Source organism: Strigops habroptila, chromosome 16, assembly GCF_004027225.2.
Source record: "Strigops habroptila isolate Jane chromosome 16, bStrHab1.2.pri, whole genome shotgun sequence".
In the NCBI taxonomy this organism is placed as follows: domain Eukaryota; kingdom Metazoa; phylum Chordata; class Aves; order Psittaciformes; family Psittacidae; genus Strigops; species Strigops habroptila.
Genome location: NC_044292.2, coordinates 5,472,712 through 5,500,253, shown reverse-complemented (window position 1 = coordinate 5,500,253; position 27,542 = coordinate 5,472,712). Strand labels below are relative to the sequence as shown.

General features: G+C 48.2%; 2 protein-coding genes across 3 annotated transcripts in view; one reads left to right on the top strand and one right to left on the bottom strand.

Moving 5' to 3' along the window:
- Positions 1-3,027: 3,027 nt before the first annotated feature.
- RNF223 (ring finger protein 223) lies at positions 3,028-10,060 on the top strand. 2 transcript variants are annotated; one of them, XM_030507721.1, is made up of 2 exons: positions 3,028-3,222; positions 5,999-10,060. In XM_030507721.1, exon 2 carries the CDS (start codon positions 6,037-6,039, stop codon positions 6,841-6,843), a length of 807 nt encoding a protein of 268 aa, XP_030363581.1. In that variant the 5' UTR covers positions 3,028-3,222; positions 5,999-6,036; the 3' UTR covers positions 6,844-10,060. The 2 variants fall into 2 exon arrangements, with proteins under 2 accessions (XP_030363581.1, XP_030363582.1); XM_030507722.1 differs by lacking the exon at positions 3,028-3,222 and adding an exon at positions 5,286-5,657.
- LOC115617351 (tyrosine-protein phosphatase non-receptor type 11-like) overlaps positions 8,909-27,542 on the bottom strand; it is a 42,037-nt gene continuing 23,403 nt past the window's right edge. Inside the window, exons 2-16 of the mRNA XM_030507720.1 lie at positions 26,054-26,176; positions 19,397-19,591; positions 17,042-17,234; positions 16,817-16,936; positions 16,416-16,529; positions 16,092-16,188; positions 15,444-15,523; positions 14,834-14,989; positions 13,761-13,892; positions 13,421-13,575; positions 13,147-13,214; positions 12,152-12,303; positions 11,850-11,950; positions 10,680-10,798; positions 8,909-10,317 (exon numbers count right to left, since the gene is read on the bottom strand). Of these exons, the coding sequence (XP_030363580.1) occupies positions 10,714-10,798; positions 11,850-11,950; positions 12,152-12,303; positions 13,147-13,214; positions 13,421-13,575; positions 13,761-13,892; positions 14,834-14,989; positions 15,444-15,523; positions 16,092-16,188; positions 16,416-16,529; positions 16,817-16,936; positions 17,042-17,234; positions 19,397-19,591; positions 26,054-26,176 (1,771 nt within the window). The 3' untranslated portion in view covers positions 8,909-10,317; positions 10,680-10,713. The remainder of the gene's footprint in view (positions 10,318-10,679; positions 10,799-11,849; positions 11,951-12,151; positions 12,304-13,146; positions 13,215-13,420; positions 13,576-13,760; positions 13,893-14,833; positions 14,990-15,443; positions 15,524-16,091; positions 16,189-16,415; positions 16,530-16,816; positions 16,937-17,041; positions 17,235-19,396; positions 19,592-26,053; positions 26,177-27,542) is intronic.

Sequence of the window (27,542 nt, the reverse complement as noted above, 5' to 3'; positions counted from 1 at the left end):
CTAATCAGCAGTCTGTTTGTATTACTCTGCAGTACACTTTGCTTCTTGTTACACTCAAAGTTGGTAGTTGCTGTTAGGAAATAATCTTGTTCATTACAAACCTTCCTAAATACCCCCTGAAAAGAATACATACCCTGGAGAAGATCACATCCCTTCTCCAACAGTCCTGGATGAGATGGCAGTGGTTGCTGATAGTGGTGAAACAAGGAGAAGGGATGGTAGGAAGGGTTTGACAACTGAAAGTCAGTGTTTCAATCACAGTTATTCACTGCAGGTGGGATCCTCCATCAGATCTCTGGCTGGAGCCACTGTAATCAATCCCAAATATCCCAGGTTCCCATCTAAATACACCATCCAGACAAAGACTATGACCAAAAGGAAGGTTTATGATTAATTTTCTTTATTTTATTTCATTTATCTAATTATTTTTTCTATTTAGGAAATGAGCCACAGAAGTCCAGGGAAATTGTTTTGCTCAAGGTCACGGTGCTTGTATCAGAGAGCTACATCTCCTACATCTCATCCCAGTGTTCCAGTCACATCCTCTTGGCTCCTACATGGCTTAGCAAAAATCAATTTAAACAAGTGTTTTCAGCCTATTGTTTGCATACCCCTATGTCTGTACACAGAGAACACCTTTGAGAAGCATCTGAGGTGTGTAATGCAAGTTCAAGGAAATTAATGAACTAACTGTTTCTACTTAGTACCACTGTTCCTTTAAGCACAAACACGAAGGTATGTGCTCCCACAACTGATGGCTCCCAATGCTGTGGGATCCACCCAGGACCAGCTCCGAACATGCTCAGTCTATTCTTCCAAGCAGAAGATAAAAATAACAGCAAGCCTCCCACTCACTTTTGGAAGCCAAACCCTCCTCATCATTCCAGTATGGAGCTGGTCTCGACATGCTTGGTGCCTTGCCCTGCCACTGTGTCCTTGCAGAGGGAGGAATGTGCAGGCATGAGTGGGGCGGCCCAGTGTGCCCAAGGCTCTCATCTTTGGGTTGGACTCAACCCATTCCATGGTGAAGCTGATGGGAAACCAGCCTCTGAAATGCTGAAACAGCAGTGGTCTGCTCTCAATCCTGGCCTTGTCAGTGGGTAAAGGGCTTAAAAATGTGCCTATGTCTGTCTTTAGAGCATGACCATAAAGTGAATCACTGTTCTCCATTACCAGGGCAGAGGATCTCAGTTAGACCCAAAACAAGGACTTTTGTTCCTCAGTGTGTTACCCAATATAGCATAGAATCATAGAATAGTTAGGGTTGAAAAGGATCTAAAGATTGTCTAGTTCCAACCTGCTGCCATGGATCATAGAATAGCTTGGGTTGGAAAGGACCTTCAAAGGTTATCTAGTCCAACCCCCTGCAATACCCCAATACAGGATCGTAGAATCATAGATATGTTACTGAAATGCTGCTAATTTTGTGCCCAGTTTACTAAAGCGCTTATGCAAGTGACTAAGTGAGCAAGCCTTCTAAAACTGATTTACATCCATTCATCAGACATCCTGCTCTGTCAGCTGTAGGCAGTGTTTGCTTCCCAGCCTCACTCATCTCTCAACAGCAACATAAATAGATGGGGAGTACACTGTGCTGGCATTGCGTGCTCAGTCTAGTGTGTGGGTTGTTATTCTTATGGTATATGTGCACTCTGATGAGGGAACTATACCATTGGGATGCAGATCTGGGAAAGTTTGGACTTAACTTGCATTCTCCATTGAGGTGTTTGTCTTCTAGAGTCACCCACAGAGCTCAGCAGGGAGGAACAATGCTCTAGACCAGGTCCTGCTAGCTGTGGAAGGATCAGGGAACCTTATTTTAACCCTAAAACTGATTTAAAACTCTGCTAATTTCAACATCCTGAAGAGTCTCCTTCTGGTTTTCAGCTCACTAGAACTGAACAGTGCGACCCGAAGCAGAGGAACGTGGAAGCCAAAGTGAGTTGTATCCAGCTGCCACCAAAGTCCATGGGATTTAGACACTCCTTTGTCCCAAAGAAGGATACAGGTTCATATATGTTTAGAGGGAAGTTTCTCAACCATTTTTATTGGACTTCCTGATACTATCCTGAAAAAGTCCACAGACCATCTTGTATTATTTCTTTTGAGAAAGGGAGCAAAGTAGTATTTGCACAAATACGAACTAGACTAAATTTGGAATGTTCATTATTTCCCCCCCCCAATGCACACACTCTTGTTTCCTTATCTGCACTTGAGTGTAAATTTGTTGACTCTTTTTCCTGGATCACAGACTGATGTCCTTTGAACCACAAAAGATTTGCAGGTCAAATAATATTTCTCTATGTCAGTTACTACCAAAAGCTGGAAAGAATGAAATTCCTTCCCTGTGAGGATCCATACATTGTATAGGAGCCTGAAGCAGATAGATAACTGTAGAGAGTGTTACAGCCTTCAGGCTTTCAGATTTATACTGGATTTTATACTGGTCTAGTGGAAGGTGTCCCTGTCCATGGCTTGGGACTGGATGAGCTTTAAGGTCCCTTCTAACACAAACCATTCTGACTCTATGATTCTATTGCAACAATATCTTTTTCCTCAACCAATCACAAGAAATTTGACTGTCAGAATCCTGTAAATCTGAGGCACTTTCAGATGGTTTGTCTTTCATGAAGAAATAAGAGTACAATAATCACTGGTTTTAGGTGGTCCTGAAGTTTGCTGCCCTGTGAAAACACGCTGAGTACATCTGCACCAACCAGACCAGATTACAAAGAGTGATTAAGAAACCACAAAACTAGTTGAAGAATTGCAAGGATTTGAAAGCAAAAGGCCTTCCCCAGCCCAGAGACGATGAAGAAGTAAACATTTCCCACATCTCTTCCTTGCAGCACTGCCCCTTATCAGGAGCATTCCAGCCTGCCCTGTTTGTCACAGGAACCGGCCGGAGCGGGAGCACGCTCGCAGCCGGTGGAGTGATTCAGTGGTGATGGGGAAAGGCAGGTGGAGCAGGTAAGTCACCTCTGGACAGGAAGGTATAAAAGATACCTGAATTACAGCGGCAGGGCCACTTGTACACAGACCTACCGTGCTGGAAACAACTCAGGAAGCAACTGGGGATCTGGAAAACCAGAAGGCAACTTATAATACAAGACCCTAAGCCTATCCTCTTGCAAAGAGAGATACAAAGAGAGAAGACTCTTCAGGGGTAGAAATCAAGAGCTTGGAACATGCTTTTCTCCTCCTAAGCAGCACTCTGAACAGGTATTTATAGACTTTAATCTGCTGTACACCTCTTAACTCGCTGTGTAGTCAGTGGCTCTGAGTTACAAGATACCATTAGAGAATCATACTACATGGCCACTATCATAACTGTGTGTTCTCCTTTGTCTGGCTTTATGGTGTGGAAAGAAGTTTCCTAGAAGTTGTTGGGAAGTAAAAAGGAATCATAGAAGTTCATAGAAGCATTTAAGAATCATACCTAGTTTCAAATCTGGGTTTATGTCTCTCTCCTGGATGGTTTAGTTATTTACTGATGTTCCCAAGGTTTTTGGAAACCCTTGGTTTACCTTGTTCCCAAGGTTTTTGCAAAGCCCGGGTAAATAGCTGGGAAAGTGAAGGGAATAGGTGCAGGGCTAAGGAATTGAAGTGTGCCAGGGAGGTCTGAACAAGTGAAGATAATGTTCTGTGTTTAAAATATAAATAAATAAAAATAATATGATCGTGTAGTGCAAAAACCCCCAAAGGAAGAAAAATCCAATCAAATCCCCAAATCCTAGCTAATTCTAGTGAGATTCCATATTAATTGGTTTATTTCCTAATAATAAATACATAATAATGTGGATTTCCCATCCCTGGCAGTGTTCAAGGCCAGGTTGGACAGGGCTTGGAGCAACCTGGTCAAGTGGAAGGGGGGTGGAAGTAGATGAGCTTTAAACCAACCCAAACCAGCCTGTGCTTGGGACCCTCCAGCTTTAGTGAGCTTGGCTCTATACTCTTCATATCTTCCCATTTTAAGTCTACCTGCATCACCTCTGATCAAGGTACCACATAGCACAAAGATGTTGATAAAAATAAGTAGACTGTAAATTTATCAGAACTAAAAAGCATCTATAGTGTCACCATCAACTTTAACAAGTGGAAAATGCGAACAAAAGCCTGTATCTTCATTTTGAAGCAAATATTGTGAGTAAACTTCCTCAAGCTTTACTGTCAAGATAAGGCTGTTGCTATAGCTGTCAGATTACAACCCAGTAAAACCCCCAACAGAGCAGCTTTATAAGATAGGTTATGAGATTACAGTTTCATAAGCAAAGGTTCTCTCTGAGGTTACCTTCTGCCACTGGTGGTGCTGCTTATTTGTTACAAGCACTCCAAGCTGAGGCACTGCAAAGAACTGGGTGTAGGGGATGGAATTCTGCAAACCAGAAGATTTAGTGGGGAAAAAACACCCACAAAACTCAGGGGCTTCCCTTATTTCTGTGCCAACTTGGCTTTGGAATTCATCAGCATCTGCCACATTGTGCTAAAACATGCACAGTGATCTTTAGTCAGAGGAAAACTGCATTAAAGAAACATTACAACATGCTGAAGGGTGCAGAGAATCTGTGACTTGAGGAGAGGCTTCATAAGAATGGCTGCATTTAGGATAAGAGAAGAAGGAAGGTTCTTAGAGTTGGTTTTAGCTCTGGCAGTGTGAGCTGTGATGGGAGAACACTTCATTCTTAATGGAGACTTTTTTGTGCAATATAAGGAATACACAGTCTTTCTGATGCCTTAAATTAGCCTTTAATGCAGGGATGTGGAGTCTCTAGCCCATGCTGGTGAGCCACTGCCGGATAATAGAGCCCTATAATTACAGCAGCAATCGGAACCTTTCTGGCTTGTCATGGCTAAATCTCCCAACACAAAGAATCAAGCCCAGCTAGTTCAGTGACACAGCCTACAGGAATGTTCCCCAGGCACACAGCATCGGGCTGGGAATTTCCTCCAGCCAAACGCTTTTCAGGTAGAAGTGCTCAATAGCAGCGAAGTCACGTATCAGAGTCTCGGAATGCCTGCAGAGCTGCATGTCTAGCCTAGGATAACTCAAACTGGTGTATCAGCTCCTCAGGGCTCCTGCTTGCGTGCCATGACAAAGCACATGGCAGCACAGAGCAAGGCTTGGGCTGTGCTGGCACACCCCAGGGGCTGAGGACAGGGAAGAACTGTGTTTCCTGAGAGAAACCAGAGCAACAAGGAAACAGTGGAGAATTCCCCTTGCTCCCACACCAGGGCCATTTCCTCCAACATTGCTTTTCTTGCTGTGTCATGGTGATAAGTAGAGATGCTCCTTGTGCTTTTTGTGGCTGAGGATGCACTAAACTGTGTCCTCCCTTCCATTGGGTTCTCCGGTGAGATGAGGGAGCTCAATCCCACTGTGGATACACAAAGCCAGGCAGCATCACTGGGTGGTGCCTCACCTCCTAGAACCATGATCCAAGGCACAACCTCTATGAGCACACAAGAGAGAAGAGGTTCACCCCCCTTGCTACCTCCACAACTGAATAGTGTTATCTGTCTCTTAGGCCTTGCCCATGCTGCCACCATAATATCTGAGTGCCTCCCAGACTAATAGATTGCCATAGCGAGGTCCCTACTTGACCTCATGGAGTCTTCTGCTCTCCTCCCTGCTCAGGTATCGGGCAGCACCAGCCGTGGTAGGTTCTTGTTGTGTTTTATCTGCCCAAAGGGAGGCATGGACGGGGAAAGACTGCACCCATCTATCATGCCATGGTGGTGCTGGTGGAAAGGCTTTGGCTGGATGGTGGATCTCTGCTGGTTGCTTGCTTCTTCGCAGGCTGTTTAACTTCACCTTCGGTAACAGCTTCAACCAGGCTACCTGTGTCATTCTCACCTCTAGCAGGGATCTATTCCAGGCTCAGGATGCATTGGAAGTCATCAACTTGCTCTTGGTTTCTTTTAAGGGGTTAAACACAGGTGTGGTGATGGGCATCTTCACATTGTTTAAAATGAAGGCTGTGGTTTTCTTCTCTTCTAGAGTCTCCCAGGGCTCTCTTTATTTCACCGGGCACCATCATGTCGTGCTTCACGCAGCTATGGCATTCCAACACGGCAGAGTCTCCCACCAGCCCAGTCCCTGCATCTCCAAATGAAATCCCCATCCCCATCAGCCCCATTGTTGTCACCTCCCCAGGAGATGGCAAGAGGAAGGCTCGATCCCCAACCGACAAACCTGGCTCTCCGAACCCAACGTCTCCAAAGCCAACCTCCCCTGTTGAGTGTTCCATTTGCTTCAACACCTATGACAACACCTTCAAGACACCCAAACTGCTCCAGTGCTCCCATGTTTTCTGCCTGGAATGTGTGGCCCGCCTGAGCACGGGGTTGCCCCCAAACCAACCAGAGGACCAGCTCCCCTGCCCCTTCTGCAGGCAGTTGACCAGCATCCCTCTGGAAGGTGCCCCAGCATTGGAGACCAGCAAGGAGCTCCTTGCCACGCTGCCTCCTGAGCTCCAGCAGGAGAAGGTGCTGTGGATGGAAGGGACCAAGCTCTGCTGCCGTCAGCCATCCGATGACCCTGAGAATCCAGACTCGTGTGTCTCCATTGATGTTGCCATGAGCAAGCCAGAAAGCTCAGAGGCCCCTCCAACAGGGTTAGCTGGGAGGTTGTCCCGCTGCGACATGTGTGACGACTGGAAACGCATAGTGCTCCTCTCTGCCTTGATCATCATCCTGTTCTGCATCATTCTGTGGCCAGTCCAGTGTGCCCTGAAGACAGGGAACCTCCGCTGCTTCACAAGGACTGTTGCCATTAGCAGGCCAGAGTATCTTCCCTCCAAACACACCACGGCAGCGACACCAGTGACACAACTCCCTTTCTAGTAGCAGCAAAGCAGTTCCTCACTCCCATCTAGCAGCACATCATGGAGGCAGGAATAGGGCTGCTGCTCCAACAGCATTCCTTGGTCCTGGAAGACCTCGTGGCCTGCTCTATGTTGAACACATGCGTTCACCTTCAGGAGCTCTACTGAAATACATCCCTGCCAAGCTGTCGCCAGCCCAGGAATGCTCCAAGGAGCTGCTGCAGCATCCTGCTGCCAAAATCCCCATGGAAAGTAGAGCTCTGAAGGTTTCTGGGACTGTTCGCCCTGTGCACCATCCTGACCGGATACCAGATGACAGGGGGTGCAGTTCCTCTAACTCCCTCAGGGAATAAAGGGCTATTTCTGCAAACTGAAGGATCTACATGATTATTCCTAAGAGGAGCTGGGATTGGGAGGGTAAAGACATGTCCAAGGCATATAAACAGATGAAAATCATCCTTATGCCACACGCTTGAAACGTTTCCCTTGTGTTATTCCATGTTGGAGGTGTAAATGCTGCCTCCTGCTGACCAAACATGGATCTGCCACCGCTACCCGCCACCTCAGTTGTGTTACCATCCTAATGAGCTTGGGAATGGAACAGAGTGCCCATTCTACTCGGTTTTCCTTAAGAAGATGCTTAAAAATCACTCATTCCTACCTGGAAAGCAACTCTGAACACAGTGGGGGGAGTTTTTAGGCACCCTGACATAGCAGAACAACTCTCCCCTCAAGTTAATTCATCAGCAAACTTCATTCATGCTTCTCACAGGCAAACTGTTGCCAAAATGACAAAAGCTTTACCCTCCTAATCATCAAATGTGTCAGTATTAAGACACAGGCCAGTTGCTTACACTATATTTGTATTTAACGCAGTGATCTGACAGTGATTAAAGTCTTCATGATGAAGGCAACTTATGATTAAATGTTTTCTATTCCAACACATGGATGTAAGACAGTATTGTATGCAAGTACCATACATGTATGTATTAAATTATATTTTATACAATGCAAGGTGTCAATTTGCGGCAATTACTCCACATTTCCCTTCTTACTTGCAGTTGGAGGTGGTCACGTAGGAGCCCTGAGTCCAGCTGCGTTCCCAGATCATGGAGCTACACAGCAAGTGGCATGTCTGTGCCAATGTTGTATAATCCAGCTTTATCCTGTAAATTCACACTTACCATCTCCATGGTGTTGTCCCAGGTTCCACATCCCTCTGTGCTTACCTGATTTCGACCTGGAAAATGAGAAGCTGCAAAAGACTGCTCATGTTCTGCTTCCTCCCAGCTGGGGGAAAGATGCTTCCAGTCTCCCTTCCCAGGAAATCTAATTTGGAGCAGAAAAGGCTGAAGCAACAGCAGAAGTAGCTCAAGTCTGTTGCTATGCAAACCCTCGGTGGGAAGCTGGATCTGCACCACCTTTGTTGTTCAGCTACAGGCTGGTATTACTGTGTCTGCAGACGCTACTCCAGGCACCGTCACAGCTTCTGCCAAAGGCATTGGGCTTGACAGGGATTCTCGCTTGGATCCTCCTGTCCATTGCCACTGAAAGGATGCTTCACAGCACCAATTTATGCGTGTTCTTGGCAAAAAGGGGCTCAAGGAAGAGAAGGCACTTCCAATTTCCCCAGGTCCATTTGATACCAAGCCCAGCAAACAGACACTAAAGAGATGAAATGCTTTGTCACTGCATCTTTGTACCATTCAACTCCCACTGATGAGGCAGAGGAGAGGGAAATAACATCTCCAGCCTCCTAAAATCTATTGTTATGGTGGTAAATAGGCCACAGAGATGTTCTCACAGTACAATGTTCCTAGTAGTTTGTCACAGCATCTTTATGGATGTCCCTTTCCATTTCCCCTTCTCCCCATGTACTTGGAAACCGAAGTTGAAGGTTTATCTAACAGGCAGCTGAACCTCTCCCTCGTGCATAGTCAAAAGGAAGAGTCAAAACAAGTGAAAGACAAGTGAAAAACAAGTGAAAACAGGGCCCTCAATAGCAGCATTTGGTGATGGGAGATATCAGAATGCCCCACTGTCCACATCAACTGTCAGTCACTTTCCCAAAGAAGAAAAAAGCCTTGAGAATATTCAACATTTATTAAAAGTGCAATAAAAAGAAACAGTTCTCCTGCCCCTGTGACAAGGGAGCAGAAAGACCAGCCAGGAAATACAGCCAAGGTATGTCATTGTGCTTTGCTTCAACACTTGGAGCCGACACTCCAGGCACTAACACCCCAACCAAGCAGCAAGTCCATCCAGCTCCAGACCCAGGAGGACATCAACACATGCTCTGGAGGTTCAGGCACCAGCGCTCAGCCCCAAGGCCCCCCACAGCACTGGATGCTGATGAATCCTGCGGGAAGGGGTTCTTTGGCAGGACTTTTTGCTGGCTTTAGGGCTGGAACAGCAGGAAGCACTGGCAGTCGCAAGTCAAGACTTACCAGCAAGAGCTGGAATACTCTGCTCTGTAACACACATCTTCATGGCACTGGTCAAGTCACAAACACTCCTACAACACCCCTACTCAGCAGACACAACACTTGCCTTGTCATATAGTTGAAGGAGGGGGAAAAAGAGCTCATGCAGCAAGGTAATGCAGAGCTGCATCAAGCTTAGAGGGGCCCAGCTCAACAGGTTCAGCTCAGATTAGCACCCTAGGCTGTTACTCACTAGGGGTGGCTAACAGCACAGCACACAGCCAAAGCTGCTTTCCTACTCTTCAGCACCCTTCAGCTAGGTGGGATTTCACATTCAGACCCCTTCAAGGATGGAGATGCTCATCTCTGCCTCTCAGCTCTGCTATGAAACCCACATGCAGAGCAGCTTGTGGGCTCTCAGGCACACACACACGTGCATCTGCTGTGCTACAGCAGCACAGCAGGGACTGCTCGGTGTGCTTTGGCAGGGTTGCATAGACATCTACAACTGGTACAGCCAAAAGGAAGTGTGAGAAGCAGAATCCACAGAGATGCAAATACCTGGGGCCAGGCAGCACGCTCTGTTTCTCTCCCTTTCTCACAGGCAGCAAAGTTACTCCAGGATTTAGTCTAGAAACACTTCTAAGCCTAGAAATGATTGACCTAATGAAGACATTGAAGTGTACTAATGTTTTACTAACGCCCTAAGTGGGCAACCCTGGGAAAGCTCCTAAGCAAATAGTCGTTTCCATTCCTTTGAACATTTTGTGTGTAAAAAATAAGAATCTTAAATTAAAAAACAAATAATTAAAACTGAGCCTTGATGCCCTAATGAATGTCCAGAGGCACTTCCACATAAATATCAACCTACTGCTCCAAGGGAGAACGGGAGGAGATCCTTCTCATGAATAAGTTAGGTCAAGGCATGTTTGTAGGTGCAGACTCTACTTGCTTCTTAGTCAGCTTCTTGCTTCCTCGCTGAATCCAAGGTGCTTGGGAAGGCAAGACAGGCAAAAGAAACTGTCTGCAGTCGCAGGACTTGGAAAGGGTGGACGTAAACACTGTAAAACCTGCATTCCAAAAGAAGGAAGAAGGGTGGGATGGGTTGTAACTGGGAGAAAAGTGCAGTGATAAGCGACAGAGCGAGGTCTCTCCTATTAGCACAGTCTTGTTCTGCATGTCTGACAGCTTCCTGATATAACAGCCCAAAAGCAGATCTCGCCCCTCACTGCTGATGTAAATGTGCTTCCCTGCTGAGATTTCCTTACCCCATTCCCCCTGTTCTCCCATCTGGCCACAGCCACATCTTTAGGCTCCATCCAATTCCATCACAGCTCAGCTGCCTTCCTCAATGCAGGCAGAGTCACAGAGAGCTGCATGATGTGAACAGACCGTGGTGACACTCTCAGTTAAGCATGGGGAGCATTCCTACCTGTACAGCCTCCACACAGCTCACGCTGGCTCCTTTATCGCCCCGTGTTACTCATCCCTGAAACCTTTGGGCTTTTGATGTTCAGGTTCTCATAGACGGAAGCTGACTCATCATCAACCCTGTCAAGAAACAAAGCCTTAACATCAACAGCCTCCCTGCTCTGAGGCAGGTAATGGCCCAGCCAAGCTCCCTTTTCCCTCCCCAGCCTTGTGGATAGGATGACATCAAGCTTCCTGCTGTTCTCAATCCCTGCTTTCTCTCCCTCTGGCTGGAACACCCCTCTTCAGTTCAAATACAGCTTGGGAATGAGCCTTGCACCTTCCTCTGCATCAGCCTTTCATGGATGCAGAGTTTATGCTGGCTCGGTGGATACAGATCCTGGTATTCCCTACTCTTACTTTCTCTACATAGCCAATTTGAATGGATCTAAGTGAAGGAGAGGGCTGCTCCAAAGGGCAGATCCAAGTACCTCTAAAGGAGGTTTGATGCCCAAAGCTGAACTTACAGGAGCGAATATGTGACATCTCCCTTTGCCCTCTTCTCAGTTGGATCTTTCATTCTGCATGAGCTCAGCAACAGCTTTTCTGCCTCCACTCTAACACCCACTCCTGCTCCTGCCCAGCCATCTCTCCTCTCAGAATCAACCCTGCAACTCAAAGTGCCCAAAAGCTCTGATTTTTATATAGCTGACATATGGCCCTACCCACTCTCCTTCAACTTACGACCCCTCTCCATCATTCACTGCTGTCCCATCACTTGGGGCAAGAGGAAAACACATAATCTGGGGTATTTTCTCTCTGCTTATGTAAGGAACTCATGCTACTTAGCACATGGGTGCAAATCCACCTCCCTCTGCTCTCATCTTCCTTCACATTCTGCTGTAAGAGATGCTCAGTGGCAGTTCTTAGCTGATTCTCCAGAGCCAAGGATATGGGGCTCTACTCACTAAAGGCTGGGACCTGTTTCCTCCTTTCCTTTCCCAAAGCATAGCACACAAGCAAGGTGGGCTATGGGGATCATCTGGTTGGTTTTAGCCATTCCCATAGGATGCCAGCAACTGGTTAGGTGTCAGGTATGGGAGAGACAGGCTGGTAAAGGATAAATACTTCACTTAAGCTATTCTTTCTACTGATGAAGTTCCTATCCCTGGCAGAGAGACATTCAGCTTACACAGTGTGAGTCCGTGGTGAAGGGGGCTGCCCTTTGGCTCTGCCCTTTTCCATGGGAGAGTAGCCAATATTCAAGTAGTCCCGCTCTTTCCTTTTATTCCTCTGAAAGAGAAAGCAGAGACCATAGCATCCCACTCCTAGAAGAAAGCCTTACAATGTCCCATATGCCAGCAAGGAGCATGGCTATGGGCTTATTCCCATGTCTTCAGGGCAGGATTTGAGCTCCAGGGAGAAGGTGGAAGTAATGCTTGGTGCAGGCCAAGTTCTGCCCTGGCTTTTCCAACCCAGTTGAATGGGACTTACCTGTTCTTCTTCCAACCTCTTCTGCTCGGCCTCAATGTACTGCTGCACAGCCATGTAAACAAACTTGTACTGGGCCTCTGTCTGCACCATCCCCGAGCGCTGCCGGCGCACCATCTGGATGGTTTTGGGGATGTCGATGTCGCAGTCCAGCCCTGCTCAAGAAGGAGAAGGGCACATTCAAGGAGTGGGAATTCGGCTGGAAAACTATCTCCTCAGGACAACTTAGAAAAGCTTTCCAAAAGATCAAAAGGATTTGGTGCATCTCGGTGCCTTGGAGATGCTTTTTCACCTTGGACTGTGGTGGCAGAGGCATGAGGCAGGGAGGACTTGCTTGGAGTAAGGGAAAGGGGAATTAGGTCTGTTCTGCAGCAGCTTCCGATAGGTCCTGACTTACCATCCTTGCATGGTTTATGAACTAGATACAACCACTGCTGAGGGTACAACCATTGCTGAAGAACATCAACCTGCCTCAAGGCTCCTGGACCATGCACAGAGATACCACAGAGAGCTCCGTAACAGCTCCAGGCTCTCAGCAGAGGGTGACAGCCCTTCTACACAGAAGAATTCAGGGAGCTCATTTATAATGGGCTACTGGAGTTACTCTTACTGAGCCTTTTCCCCTCTGCCCTCAGTAACAGAGGGTTGTACAGGAGACCTTGAAATTCAGCTCCATTGATGCCAATGAGAGGACTATCCTGTGCTGTGTTGCTGAAAGCATCTCCCTCACTATACGGCTGTCCATGTGCAAACCCATTTGGAGAGGGTTCGTGTGTTATTACAGTAGAGCTCTATTTCCAGTCCCATGGAGAAACAGGGAGCTGGGCATCATACAAAAGCCCTTCTCACCCTGCGTCTATGCTAAGCCTATACCCGCTGTTTCCCAGACAAGTCAAACCCACTGCTTGGAGACCCTGTATCCACAAGAGCAGGGTTACCCCATAACTAGTCAGAGCAAGGCAAACAGTGAAAGCCATGAGACAGACATGGAGACATACCTTGCCTGTGAATAATATCCACCAGAATATCTATCACTATGATGGTGCCCGTGCGTCCTATTCCAGCACTGGAGAGGGAGAAGAATAAAATCAATGGAAGGTGTCCCTGCCCGTGGCAGGGGGTTGGAACTGGATGAGCTTTAAGGTCCCTTCAACCCAAACCATTCTATGATTCTATGATAAGCCCAGCAAAATGCTGACCCTTAGAAGCAGAGGAATGTGTTTATTACCCATCCTCACTGCAATGCCCCACTGCCAGCCCCCTGGTTCCTACCTGCAGTGCACTATGATCGGCCCCGTGTCTGGAATGCTTCGCTGTGCCCGATTCACTTGGTCCAGAAAGCTCAGAACCCCTCCAGGCTCATTGGGCACCCCATGGTCTGGCCAGCTGAAATACTGATAGTGCTTCACCAGCCTTGGGCGCTCATCCTGCAGGGAGCAAACCCCACCAGGTCATAAACCCTCCTATTAGCTGTCTCCTTCCTTTCTCTTTATCAAAGCTGGGCAGTGTGGCCCAGCAATGGGACCATTATAAACACCCAGCAAGCAAACAGAAGAGCCCCATCTCCCTCCCCATGGTTGCAGTGCAGTGGGCAGACAGCAGCAGGACTCACCCTGTCGGTCCTGAGGATCTCCAGCTCCCGCAGGTAGTAGCCCTGGGCCTCCCGCTCGCTCACGTTCCGCACGCAGATGCACCCATACTCCTTGGTGCAGCTCTTGTCTGGCCAGTAACGGAAGCACTTGTTCTGCAGCAACACCAGATAACACCATTAGTTGCGACTGGGGAGCTGGAGGATGCAGCCCCAAGCACCTTGCTCAGGGATGCTGCTGCACGCCAAGGACAGCGAGCCCCAGTGCAGTGGTTTAAGGGAGAGACACACACACACAGTGTTTCCTTTGTACCAGAAAGGGCCGTTCCTATAGGAAGGACATGATCCCAAGGGAAATCTCCCTCCTTAGTTAGCCCAGCCTCAGGTATTGCTTTGGCAAAGGTATAGACTTAATACACAGCACTGAGCTGTTGGTCTGGTCATTGCCTAACTCCTGAGCCAAACCTTCATCCCAAGGGGCTGCAGGTCAGCCTATAACCCTCCTGTCCTCCAGCACACCCTTCTCTGCTATGCTGGCTTTGCCAAGACAGAAGGCAGCTTGTGAGTGGACCCATCTCTGCACGGAGCTGCTGCAATCACAGCCTCCCTCTCACTCCAAAGCAAAGCCATTAGTGCCAACCATAGTGAATTAGCTCCTCTCTCCACTACAAAAGGCAGTGCTAGTAAATGGCTCTGAGTGGAATTTCACTGTATTTCTTGGCCTCTACCAACCCACCCTTGGTGAAATGCATGCAGGTGGTACACAGGTTGTACAATTACTTTTAGGCTTCACACAGCTTACATCCCTCCTCCTTGCTTTCCAGCTTGCTGTAATGAGCACAATGCTTTCTCTCTGCAACCTGCAATTGCCCTGAAGACATGAGAATAAACCCATACCCCCTTGAAGCAAGACATGAGGGACACCCTGTTAGTACTTATGGGGCTGTGGAGATTGTGGTACATTTCCCTCATGAAGAAGAGCTAAAGCAACATCACAAGAGAGAAAAGAAATGAGATGAAAGCTAACCAGAGACATCTCAACACTGTTAGTACCAGATGACCCTCAGGCTTGGTGACAGCACCCTACATGCACTCACTCTGCCCCGCTCCACCTCCTTGGTTGTCATTACAATGACGTGACTGTTCTCTTGATACACCATGGCCCAGAAGTCATTCACTGTTGTCTGCAGGCAGCCCTGGGTGGCTATATAGATCTTGCAGTGCTCCGAGTTCCTTTCGTCTTCAGGGATGCTCTGAGGAGCAAAGGAGAGGATGGAAAATGAAGCCAATGATGCTGGAGTGAGGAATGAGAACTGCTTTAGCGCATCTGCATGAGTTGCAGGTGGATGTGGCTGGAATAAGGTTTCCCAAAGGCTGGTGCTTAAGTGCCAGAGCAGCACTGCTGGAAATACAGCTTCAAGCAGCTCTTTGCTTACAGATGATAGTTATAATTTAACCTCAGAGATAATGTTCAATGACAGAGAGTCTGGGTCAGGACCTCTTTAAGAGGTGTAGGAAAGAAGGGGATTGAGATAAACTCTTAGATAGAAGCAAATAGGACGTGACAGAATGATGCGATCCCTTGGGATACAGTAGAAAACCAGTGTTTGGTCTGGACCCAGTGAAAAACACTGATCCTGACAGGCCATCCCCTCAGGACTTAAACCATCAGGACAACCCCAGATATTGTCTTCTCTTTCCCAATACCTTGATGTAGTTGGCATTGATGTAGTCTGACCCAGGCACGCTCTCATCCACGTCTCGGAGCGCCACCCGTGTGGTATCAACTGCAGAGAGTCCAAATGAACACAGGAGAGTCACACACACAGGGCAGTCACTGCGCCTCCCAGCAAGGGCTCAGCCATGCAGCCACATGGGTAACTACTGCAAAAGAGGGTGTGAAATGCTCTCATGATAACACTTCGTGGCACTTCAACACTACCTGGCTCACAGTGGTGTGGCCAATCCAGTAATCTGGATTGGATTGGGTGGACATCTGGGTGGACATCAGTGATCTGCAGTGTTGCAACTAACCTGAGCTCAAGTTTTCCACTATTTCCTCTAGAAGCTCTGGCTCCATATGACTTCTGAACTGCTCTGAAGCATGTTTGGACTCACAGCACAAAGAGAGGAGAGCAACCTACCAGTTTCCCATGCAAAAGGGAAGGACCGGGTTAGAAAGGGGATGGAGAACACTATGAACTCACTGGACCACTCCACTAGGACAGTGTGCATCTCTTCCCAGCTCAGCTACCATCAGCAAGCTCTGCAGGGTTAGCTAGACCCCAAAAAGGCTAGTTTTTACGATTAGAAACTGTGATAAAACCCCCAAACCACTATTCAGTGTCTTCTTACAGGGAAGGATGTTCTTATAGCGATTCTTAGCCTTGTTCTCCGGTCGTTGTCCCTCCTTCCTGGGGTAGAGGAGCTTGCACTCTTGCTGCTGCAGCATCTGTGGGGCAGAACACAACAGAACAAGGTGTTTTAGGCAGACAGGGGGAGTCAGAGGCAAAGGAAGGGCTCTTTGGATGAACTGCTTGGCTTCCTAATGTGGAGGAGAGCAGAGGGAATGGTGGCAGGAAGAGGACTTCAGTGCTGGGAAACCATAACATTCCCATGCAACTACGATGTTCTTCATGCACAGACACAAATAGGACAGAGCACAGGAGCATCTGGTACCTCAAACTCCTCCCAGAACCCTTGTTTGGCCTTCTCACTGTGGTCTGCCATCTTGTTCAGCTCCTTCACTCTGTTCTCAATATTAGCTGCGTTGATGCGCGTGGCATTGAATGGCTGAAAGACAGATGGAGATAGAATAGAAACCACTTTCAATAACAGAAAGACAGATAAATTTCCCGTTGAATGGACCCAGTTCCTGCCAATGCCCCCAGGGATTCCCATTGGCAGCAATTGGGTCCATTCCTGAGGCAAGGCCAGGGCCATCCCTGGCCAGCATAAGCCTGAACAAGCATGGCAAGCAGCCCATGGGATGTTCTGGGAGCAGAGAGTTCCCAAAGCACAGATCCCCAGGAGCATGGGCAAGCACAGAACCCACAAACATGTGCTAGAACAGCTATTACCTGCTTCAGATGAACCACAGCTCCTGATTTCTCCACCATGGGGTTCTTCTTATAGTGCTCCACCAGGTCTGTGAGTGTGTCAAACCTCTCTCCTCCCCCTACATCATACTTCCCATCTGGCTGCAGGAGAAGAGGATAAAACCACAGTGAGATGGGAACACTCGGATCCCATCTGGGTCACACACCCCATGCTTGTGGCAGGGACAGGGATAGCACATTCCCAACCTGGTAGTGGATCATGACATGGGTCACGTGTGGTTTCCGGTCCCCAGTCTCCATCTTATCCTCATTTGTCAGCACCGAAAGGACAAAGTCTCCAGGTTTGCTCTGGCTTTCCCGCACCAGGAAGCTCCCTGGTTTCCCCTTCTCCGTCAGAAGCTTCTCTGCCTCCTTGCCAGTGAGGTGCCCATGGTACCACCTATGGAGAATGATGGAGAGCAAGGTCAGCTCAGAAACACACAAATCACTGCCATCAGTGGTTCATGGCAAACCCACGTTAGGCTCCCAGTTTGGCTGCTCAACCCACTGGCATAATTTGGGTTGGAAGGGACCTTAAAGCTCATCCAGTTCCAACCCCTGCCACAGGCAGGGACACCTTCCACTAGAGCAGGTTGCTCCAAGCCCCTGTGTCCAACCTGGCCTTGAACACTGCCAGGGATGGGGCAGCCACAGCTTCTCTGGGCACCCTGTGCCAGCGCCTCAGCACCCTCACAGGGAAGAGCTTCTGCCTTATATCTAAGCCTCTCTTGTGCTGTTGGACACAGGACTGCTGAGGGGGTCTCCCCAGAGTGGAGTAGAGGGGGAGCATCCCTCCCTCAGCCTGCTGGCCATGCTCCTTCCGATACAGCCCAGCACATGGGGGGTTTCTAGGCTGCATATTACATATAAACAGCAGCACTGTTGTGCCAGCCCCATGCTCTGGCTATGCCAGGTGAGCTGTTCCAGTGCACAGCAGCACATCTCACCTACACACCAGCCATCCGTGGCTCAGGGACCAGCATCCAGCCTTCCATAGATACAAATAACAGCTTGGAGCAAAGCAGAGCTTCAACCCCCAGCTCTCAGCAGTGGCTCTGGGCAGATGCCACAGGTCCCATTCTGAAGGTGCTGGCTCCTGGCCCAGCAGCCAAGCTGCCAGGAATTGAGAGAGGCTCAAAATAACCTTCCCAGGGCCATGCGATGGCATCACGTCATGTCTGGGCAGCCTTGTCCCAGGGGATGAAGCTTATGGAACAGCAGTCAGTGATGCTTTGATGCCTTTGAGTCCCGACTCAGCATTCTGCATAGGCAAGCATTACAAGCCTGGCTGGGAAGACCTCTAAAGAGCAAGATTCCTTCCTGCAGGCTTGGGAAGGCATTAGGATCATGGTGCTGCATGAGGGAAGAATGACCCACCTCCAGTGAGGTCCAGCAGTGCCTGGTTACAGCACTGCTGCCATTCACACTCCGGTTTGGGAACAGGCCACCCTGACGTGTCCTGCTATATTCCAACACCATCGTCATTCCATATATTTAGAGAACTTGGCCCCTTTCCCTTCCCTTCCCCTTGATGGCACCAGATGTGTGGTCTGGAGCTTCTATGCCAAGCCAGACTTTCCTTGGCAGGAGAAGAGGGGGAAACCCAGCTAAAGGGGGTTTCCACTTTTCCAGAGGTTCTGCTAACAGGCTCCTCACACCAGGGGTTTGGAATGAGCAAAGAAACCTCCCTTGGGAGCACAGGAGCTGGAGGGACTTCCCATTGCCTCACATGATGGCATGGAGAGGAGCACCTCTGCTCTGTTTTGGGAACTGAGAGCAGCCTACGTTAATGTTAGAGCAGTTGGGAGCCTGCTTTGGCATCATGAGGCGTTCCTCTTTCCAACCACTGTGCCACTGCATGTGATACTGGGGGAACTGAGTGGGGGGGAAAGGAAAATAGCGGTCACTGGAGCGTCCCAGAGCAAGGGGAGGAAAGGGGAGGCTGGTGGTAACATCCCCAGTCATCCATCCCCACCCCTGCAAGGCAACAGTGTGTTGCTACAGGGGTGAACAGTGGCTACAGAGTGAGATGGGATGGGGAAGGCTTCTTCCAGGGCATTTCTACCCAGTGATCTGCAGGCAGACAAGTCACTTGCAAGGTCTTTCTTTTAAAACCAAAGCTATCCTGAAGGATAGACCTGCAGGACCCTTTCCAGACAGGGCTCTGAGTAACGTGATCTAGCTGAAGATGTCCCTGCTCATAGAATCATAGAATAGTTAGGGTTGGAAAGGACCTTAAGATCATCTAGTAGGGAAGGTTGGACTAGATGAGCTTTGAAGGTCGTTCCAATCCAAACTATTCTATGATTCTATGTTCCCATTTGATTAAAAGCTAGAGAAAGCTTACTGGCACATGATGACATTAGCATTAGCTTCTGGGCCTTGCTGTTATCTAGCCTTGCTGTTATCTATCTGGTCACGTCATGCAGCGCAGCTAAGGAGCCATATCCTAGAGAGATGCAGTTTTTGGGTCACGAAACCTACATCACACCCCAACACACTCTGCTTCAGGCTCCTTTCCAAACCCAAGCCAGCACCAGAGGCTGTTAGAAGGTGCCTTACCTCTCTGAGGTGGGGTCCTGGCAGTTGAGAGGGTACTTCAGCTCGATGACATTGCTGTTCTTCTCCCGCAGCAGCCCATGCTGCTCCGTGTAGTACTGCACCAGCTCTGCAAGGGTGGCGAACTTCTCCCCTCCATACAGGTCGTAGTAATCCCCTGTGTTCTGGATCTTGATGTGTGTCACCTCATCGTTTCTTCTGAGGAAGGAAAGGAAATGAGACTGTAAGGATGAGGGAATGAAAACCCAGTGCTGGTGCTCAGATGCTGCCCATCACTTCTACAGCAGGGAAGGGATGGATGTTCCTTGGCCAAGAACTGACTCTGTACCTTGCAAGCACCCAGCCTGTTCTGCTTCCCAGACAACCTCATGCGAGGAGGTGAATAACTCCTCCTTTGCCATCCCTTCCACTTTCTACATTCCTTACCCTCTCCATTAGATGAGGCTCTGACCTCTCTCTGGTTTACACTGAACAGTATTCTATGCAGAGGGGTACTCACTCTCATGTAATCACTTAAAAAGAGGGAAAACATCACCCAAACCAATATATTGCCTCATATTTGCAAACCTGAAGAACTGCTCTGATAAGGTTAATGCTTTCCCCTCTCCAGTGGTGCCCTCAGGCTCAAGGGAATCTGGATGCCTTTATCAGCCTCTTCCAAGAGCCTCCTCAACCAAAGCCCCTTCTCCTTCCTCAGAAGGCCACGCTGACCTGTGAGAGGCAGGTTAATTGCATCTTAAAGACACTTAGCAGCAGTTCCTGTGCTGGGTGGATGACCTTTATCAGAGAGATGTGGAAATCTGGACACATTGCTCATGCTTTAACACCAGCATCTCTCGGTTTGTTGCCAAAGCAACCTTGACAGTGAGATGCAGGACACCCGAGGTGGTGTAAGAAATGTTCCAGGTAAGAAAAGCCATTTCATGGAGCAGGGAATTAGAAAAGCTACAGTGGTCTGAGCATGAGGGTAAATGGAAGGAAGAGCTGGACCACGTAGGGGCTCCAGGGCTCTCCGTAGTGGTATTATGCCCCATTCCTGCTACCCTTCTGTAGCAGGGTACAGCCCCTATAGCAATGCAGTGAAAGAACATATCAGGATGGTATTGGATATCTAGCCCCAGCTCCACAAAATCATAGGATCATGGAATGAATCAGGTTGGAAGGGACCTTAAAGACTGTCTAGTTCCAATGATGCTGCTGTGTACTCTAGCACAGCCCGTTGGCCAGTCAGTGTTTAAGTTGTTCATGCACATGGGCTGATTCTGTCAACAAGATGAGGCCAAGCTGGGACTTGGCAATGAGATCTCTGTGTTTTAAGCCTTGAAGAACCCCCAGAAACATTAACAGCACTGTGCTAGCACAGCACTGTGTGTGCCTCCTCCAGACCTGCCTTTATTAGAGGCATTACGTATGATTAGACAGCAACACTCCCAGCCACATTCAAGCCACAGTCACAACATATCATGTGGTTCTCCTAAAACACTGCCCTGATAGATGGCCACATTCCCATTTCCTCCATCCTGATGTAGTTTGTGCTTTGTCTGGATTAAGGTGATTTCCAGTTAGAGCCAATTCAGCGGCAACAACCGAGTGTGAACAGGCAGCATCTACAGCATTACCATCTTCCCGCATTAACAGCAAATCAAAACCAGCAGAAGACCAACAAACAGGCTTGAGGTGTGAATATCTGCATCTGGATCCTGGACAGACAGGCTACATCTTCATAACAAGGTATTGGAAGTAGAACCAACCATCTGCAATACAGGGAACTGATGAGCAGCACCCCATGGTATTTAGAGGCTTCAGAGCCTGGCAGTGTTTGCATGGAGGGTTTGAGCACAAGTCACTGGATGGAAATGAGAACTGGCTGTGCAATTCTCTATCCCAGCCAATGACAATGCCTCTTCTCCCAAAGGAGCTGGTATATGGCATCTGCCTTCCATACCAGCAGCGGGACCTGAAGGGCCTTTGTGCAGCACAGAAGCCAGCAGATGAAGCTGTGGTTTGGCCACTTGGCCCAAGGCTCAAAAGCTCCCTTCTTTCCACAGCTCCATCCCCACACTCCAACCCCTTTAGGGACCTACAAAGGCTCAGTTCACAGACCCACCCCCATCCCAAGGCCTTTGAGGGATGAAAAGAAGGGAGATAATCAGGGTCATTTATCCCATGAGCCCTCCATGTCATGCTAAACACAAAGGGCATTGATCAACCCTCATTTCCTTCCCATTTTCTCCTCTTAAAGCTTGCGTCAGCTCTGCAGCTCCAAACTGGGCAGCACAAGTGGCCTGCACAGTAGCAGCATCCATTGAAGCGTGTCCTCCACATGCTGGCTAGTGAAATAAAGCACAAAGGAGATGCCCAAAGCACTCAGCTGCCCTGTGCTGCAGGGCACGGCTACTTCCATCAGACACACAGCTCTCTGATAGGGATGCAGCACTATTTAATAGCAGAATCTGGTTGTTTTGGCAGTGTCAGCAGTTAGAAAAATGAGAGTTGCTCCATTTCAAGTCAAGCTTCTCTGAACTATTAGTACAACCCCTTTGCTAGATATCCAGGAGGATTTCTTCATCCAAAGTGTTCCAGCTTGTGAGCCTGTATCCCTATGCAGATGACCAGTGCAGACCCAGTCTGCTCTTATTCACAAGCACAGCCAGTAAGAGGAGGTCTCACAAAATACCCAAACAGACCCTTTTTTGTCACTGAAAGCAATAGAACCACTTTAAATGTCAGAAGTACCTTTGCCTGTTGCATCCCCAAGAGTCTTTCTTGGTCATGTGTATTTCCTGCCTGTGTCAGACACACAAAGCCTGGAACTTTATAGATATGAGCCCATTGACAAGCTGCACAAAGCAACCCAAAACCACCCCAAACACTCTCTGTGGAAAAACCAAGATGATCCTCCCACAGGGTTTAGAAACTTTGCTGTTTGCTTTCAATTAAAGGAGAGTTTGAGAAAACTCGCCATTCACCAATACAGACAGACAACAGAACAGACATTGGCCTGCACTTTCAGAGACACAGCTGAAGGAATTCTAGAGATTAGGCATGGAGTTTGAATTCCTCATTCCCAGCTCCTAGGATGAAGCTGCCTTCTGCAGCCCTACTGCTCACTTACGCTGTTGTTAGAAGCTCCAGAAGGTGCTTATGGACCAAGGACATCCAACTACTCAGTGATCTCACACGTTGGCACTACTTCCCTACAGGGCATTTACGCTTTTTGCATTCCCAAAGGTGTTCCCTGCTCCATAGACACCCAACCTTTTGTCCTGGGAAGGGATGTGAAGCACAAGGATGCTTTCAGACTTCTCTGCCTTGCCGAACATGAGCACAAGTGAGCCCAAGGCATCCATCCATTAGTATTACGTCTCTAAATGAACCATCTGCTTCCAAACAAACTCAAGCCACTGAGGACAGCAATAAGACATCCCAAGAAGGAGCATGTTTAGAAGAGGAAGGAGCCAGGTTTGGCTGATGACAAGCTGCCAGCAGTTTGGATGCAGAGCTGAGGTTGTTTTGAAGACCAGGACAAGCATCATCCATTCACTAACTGTATCATGTCCTCTCCACATGGTTTGCCTCTTAAGAGTGAGAAAACAAAGCCCTATGAAGACTTGTTGCTGTCATGGTAAAGGCTGAAGAGTGCAGAGGGAAAGAAAGAAATAAAGGGAAAACAGCCCCAGAGTTTCATGGAAACATCATAACTTCACTATTATTTCCTTGCCTCTCTTTAGGGACACGTATCTGGATTCACACCAGCACACGGTCACTCACTGTGTGGTCTGGTCAGCCAGAACTCCATCGCCTGCTTTCTGCTCAGCCCACATCCTCTCTGTAATTAAAAGGAGCTGCATTTCCCCTCACTGCTGTTCAAAAAGCCTTGAAGAAGCTGAAAGGGGGGTTGAAAGGAGGAGGAAAAGGTTTTGGTTGTTTTCCTAAAGGTACTTTCTCCTCCTGACACCTCTGGTTTAGGTACTTTTTCAAAGACAACTGTGGTTTTCCTTTGAAAACCTTTTATTTCTCAGAAAGGGGAAAAATATATAGATCTGTCCAGTTCAGAGATAAAATAAAGCTCTTTCAGGACATAATTCTAGGTGAGAATAATAACACATTGTTCCATCTGTATGTGTAATGTAGCAGGGAAAAGGCAAAGACATAGGGGAAAGACAGCAGCCTAAGCTTTCAGATTTCACAGCACAAAGCTACTCATTCTCTACTCCATTAGGTGTTGCAGCTCTAATTCCAAAGAACATTTACGCACATGTTTTTGCCATCATCAGTGGGAGAAGAGCATATCACTCACATGAAGTATAAGCAAAACTGCTCTACCTAACCAGTGGCCATGTCTAGGTAAGTGTTCCAGAGCCAAGACTATATTCCAAACCATGGAATAGAGATGGGATGAGCCAGGAGGGAGCAAGAACTTGCAGATAAAAGTAGTGAATGAAAGAATTCTTTCCTAGTCTTCAATTCAGGATGCTTCAAAGCTCAACACGTTGCTCATGTGTCATGTTTAATGTGCTTTCCTGGAAGCATGGTATGTGTCAGAGCTTTGGTTTACTCAGAACTGTGAGACTTGGTCAGACTTTCCACTGTGTTACAATCAGCCAGTGGGTTGTTGTGGGTATTGCTCAATATTGGCCTCCCATTACTGCAGGGCATCACTGATGCATTCAGGACATGATGTGGCTTGATCTTATGGCTAAAACAATACTGTTGTTAAACATTTACTGCAACACAACGGTCTCCAAACCCCCTCTGATAACCTGACACTCCCTTCCTCCCTATCTCCGCTTTCTGCCATGGGGAGAGCAGAAAAGGGTAAAGAAATAAAGGCAATAATAGAATCATAGAATCAACCAGGCTGGAAAACTGCACAGGAGCTGTTCCATGGGATGCCCAGTTGGGGATGGACCAGCAAAAGTGAGAGACGACAACCCACAACAGCAGAAAACACACATCACCTTTGGCTGAGGAACAAGGACAGAGCTAAGGGAAGAACACTGACCCCACAGCACATGGCACCAGTGCAGCAATGCAGGAGTGGAATCTGGCTCTCCATCAAAGCCATTCACCCTGCTGTTGCAGGGTAACCATGCTGCTTGCTGGGTATCTTTCCACATCAGGACACTGCTGCAGAGCCATAACCTGCATCTGCTTGCACATGCAAGGCCAAGCTGGTGCTGTCAGTGCTTCGCTTTACCATCAGACAACAGCCTGACTCACAAAGCTACACTAAGAGAGACACTGAGCTCACATGAAGATAACCCCCGTGTTACACATATTGCCTTGCTCAAGGCAGCTGTGAGTTTGTTTTCCACCCTAATTAGAAGCACTTGCTGCCTCTCTTATTAACTCACAGCCACTTCTGATGGCAACATTACTGGGGAGCTGGTGAGGTCAGACCCAAACACTCCCACCCACCCAGTGCATGGAAAAAGATAAGTTTTCCCCTTCTGTTATGTTGCTCCACAGCATGAGAAGCTGTGGTTGGTCAGAGCCAAAGAGAGGCAAAGGATGTATTCCCCAACACAAAAAGAAGCATTGAAAAAGATAAGGGAGCTGCAAACCCTCCCTCTTGCTAAGAGATGACCGCATTTGGCATCGAGAGCAGTGAGAGTGCAGCTCCAAGTGTGGTGACCATGGTAAAGGGGAAGGAATAAGGCCGAGGAGGGTTTCACCTCAGTGCTTAAGGCAACAAGAAGAGGGTAAAGCCTCACTGGAGCTGGTTGGCATCACCACACTGCTCTGACCAGCCATGAGAGGTGCATGGGGAGGGATTGAGGCTCAAACCACGCTGGAATTGCTTTTGTCCTGTTAGATTCAGTGCCCTGCTAGGAGGAAACAGTCTGTCCATTCTGTCCTTTGCACAAGATTTCTCTAAACACAGCCTTGGTCAAAGGATTTACAAACTCACTGGAGTTTCCTAAACAAAATGAGGGTTGTTTAAAATCAACAGAAGCCACCACAAAAACAAGGTCTGTGCTACATGCGCCTGGAGAAACCTTTGCTATTTCCCTGTGTGGAAGGTTCATGTTGAAGCCACAACCTGCTCCTTTTATCATGGGGTCAATGCTACCTTTTGCCTCTTTAGTTCACCTTCAGAGAGTTCTACCCAGTGCATCTGCCCCACAGCATCGTAAGGATGACAATCCCAAAGACAGTTATCCTTTCTGCTACTGCCCTTGATCCCAAAGAACACAGGAGCACTTTAAAGATGATGCACATGATGCTGTCTGACACAGCCACCCTGAGGCTGGTCAGCAAGCTCATAATCTTACAGACGTGCTCCTGGGATTCCTTACAGACACAGAAAATAGGGCTCTCCCGCAGGCAGCTACATTTAGTTCCTTTGAAATTGGAGTGAAATTATTCATTCCTGTTGGGATTGAATGTATCTCCACAAAAAATAAGTGGGTTTGTTATCTTCCTTCTTCTGGCAACACATCCATAAGCACAGAGCTGACCCTGGCAGCACAGGGATGAAGGAACCAGGGGGAAGCAGTTCATGGATTTTAGCACATCCTCTGCAACAGGGAGAGTTCCAACACCCTTTTACATCAAGTGGTACCACATCTCTATGCAGCTCCTCTCCACTTGCACATTATCCATCAGAGCGGGGTGTGCTGGAGCACTCAGGACAGCCCCTTCCCGTGCGCTTACCTGACAGAGAGAGTGAAGTCTCCTGGGTTGCTCTTACTGGGTCGAGCCAGAAAGCTGCCATGGACACCCCTGGTCAGGAGCAGCTTCTCAGCCTCAATTCCGCTGATGTTGGGATGAAACCACCTGCAAAGTGCAAATGTGACACGTGAAATGGGGATTATATAGTATCATAGAGTGGTTTAGGTTGGAAAGGACCTTAAGATCATCCAGTTCCAACCCCCCTTGCATGGGCAGATGCTCTCTTCGCACCCATGAGGCAGGCACAGAGGCCCAATAATCCCCACCATGTCCAGTAACAGCTTTCACTCAGAAACCCCCTCCATTTGGATGTTACATTGGAAAAAGTCTTCCCAGACATCCATCCACCAAAAGAGGTCTCTTTCCCAAAGGACTTTATCCTCCTCTCTGTCAGAGCAGGCAAGAGCTGCAGCACAGACAGAAGATTGCCTCTCTGGAGGGAACCACTGGCTGAGAAACAGCTTGGATTGTTCCTAATCCCAGGTCTGATGATCCTGGCTGGCTGCTTCCACCTTCCAGGCTCAGACCCTTTGGGCTGTCACATCACTGACAAATGAGATGGGCCCAAGACCTGCATCCCTGAGGGCACTTCAAGCCTTTTTTTAGGGGTTTCCCAGCACACTTCATGACAGAGAAAAGCAGAAAAAGCTCCAATATCGGTGGCACTAAACCTCTTGTTCTCCCCAGCAAGAACACACACATCAAGTCTTTGGTCTCTGCCATTTGTTGCAACAAGAGGATGCTCAGTGCTGGAGAGAAGAAAGTCATAGCTCAAGCTATGGAGCCGAAGCCACCTTTCCCAAGAGACCCCAATCCACAACTGCTGTGTCAAAAGCAAACCAGGGTGCCCAGAGAAGCTGTGGCTGCCCCATCCCTGGCAGTGTTCAAGGCCAGGTTGGACACAGGGGCTTGGAGCAACCTGCTCTAGTGGAAGGTGTCCCTGCCCGTGGCAGGGGGTTGGAACTGGATGAGCTTTAAGGGCCCTTCCAACACAAACCAGTCTGGGATTCTCCTCACAGGACCAGCACATGGCCACAAAGCAAAGGAAACACTGCTTTGGATGCTGCTGGATGGCAGTAGTGCTGTTGGTGAGCAGAACACTGAAGAAAAGGGAAAAAGAGACAGCTCACCCTAAGGGGAAAAGTGTTTCATCATATTGTGTGCTGCTTTAATGCAATCTTTGTATTTTAAGTGTCATTTCTGATGCAATCAGTCTTGATCAAGTTTTTTTGATGGAATCACAAGAACTGGTGTTTCCCCAGGCTTTAACACATACTCAGTGCATACCAGACCAATGATTTCCTATGTGGCACCAGCTTTACAGCTTCATTTTACAGAAGCCACTGAAACTCCACTTTCTAAATGCCAGGCTCTTTTGAGTAATCTCAAGTCACACAAAGAGCACCCAAACCAAGCCACTCGGCTCTGAAAGCATTGCTCAGTTTTAGATCATGCTCCAGTAGATGTTTCT

Excerpts from the sequence above, each read along its gene's own strand:
- RNF223 (XM_030507722.1), top strand. The coding sequence starts at position 5,606 with ATGGAGTCTTCTGCTCTCCTCCCTGCTCAGGTATCGGGCAGCACCAGC. Across the intron at positions 5,658-5,998 it reads ATCGGGCAGCACCAGCCGTG|AGTCTCCCAGGGCTCTCTTT; the intron begins GTAGGTTCTTGT and ends CTTCTCTTCTAG.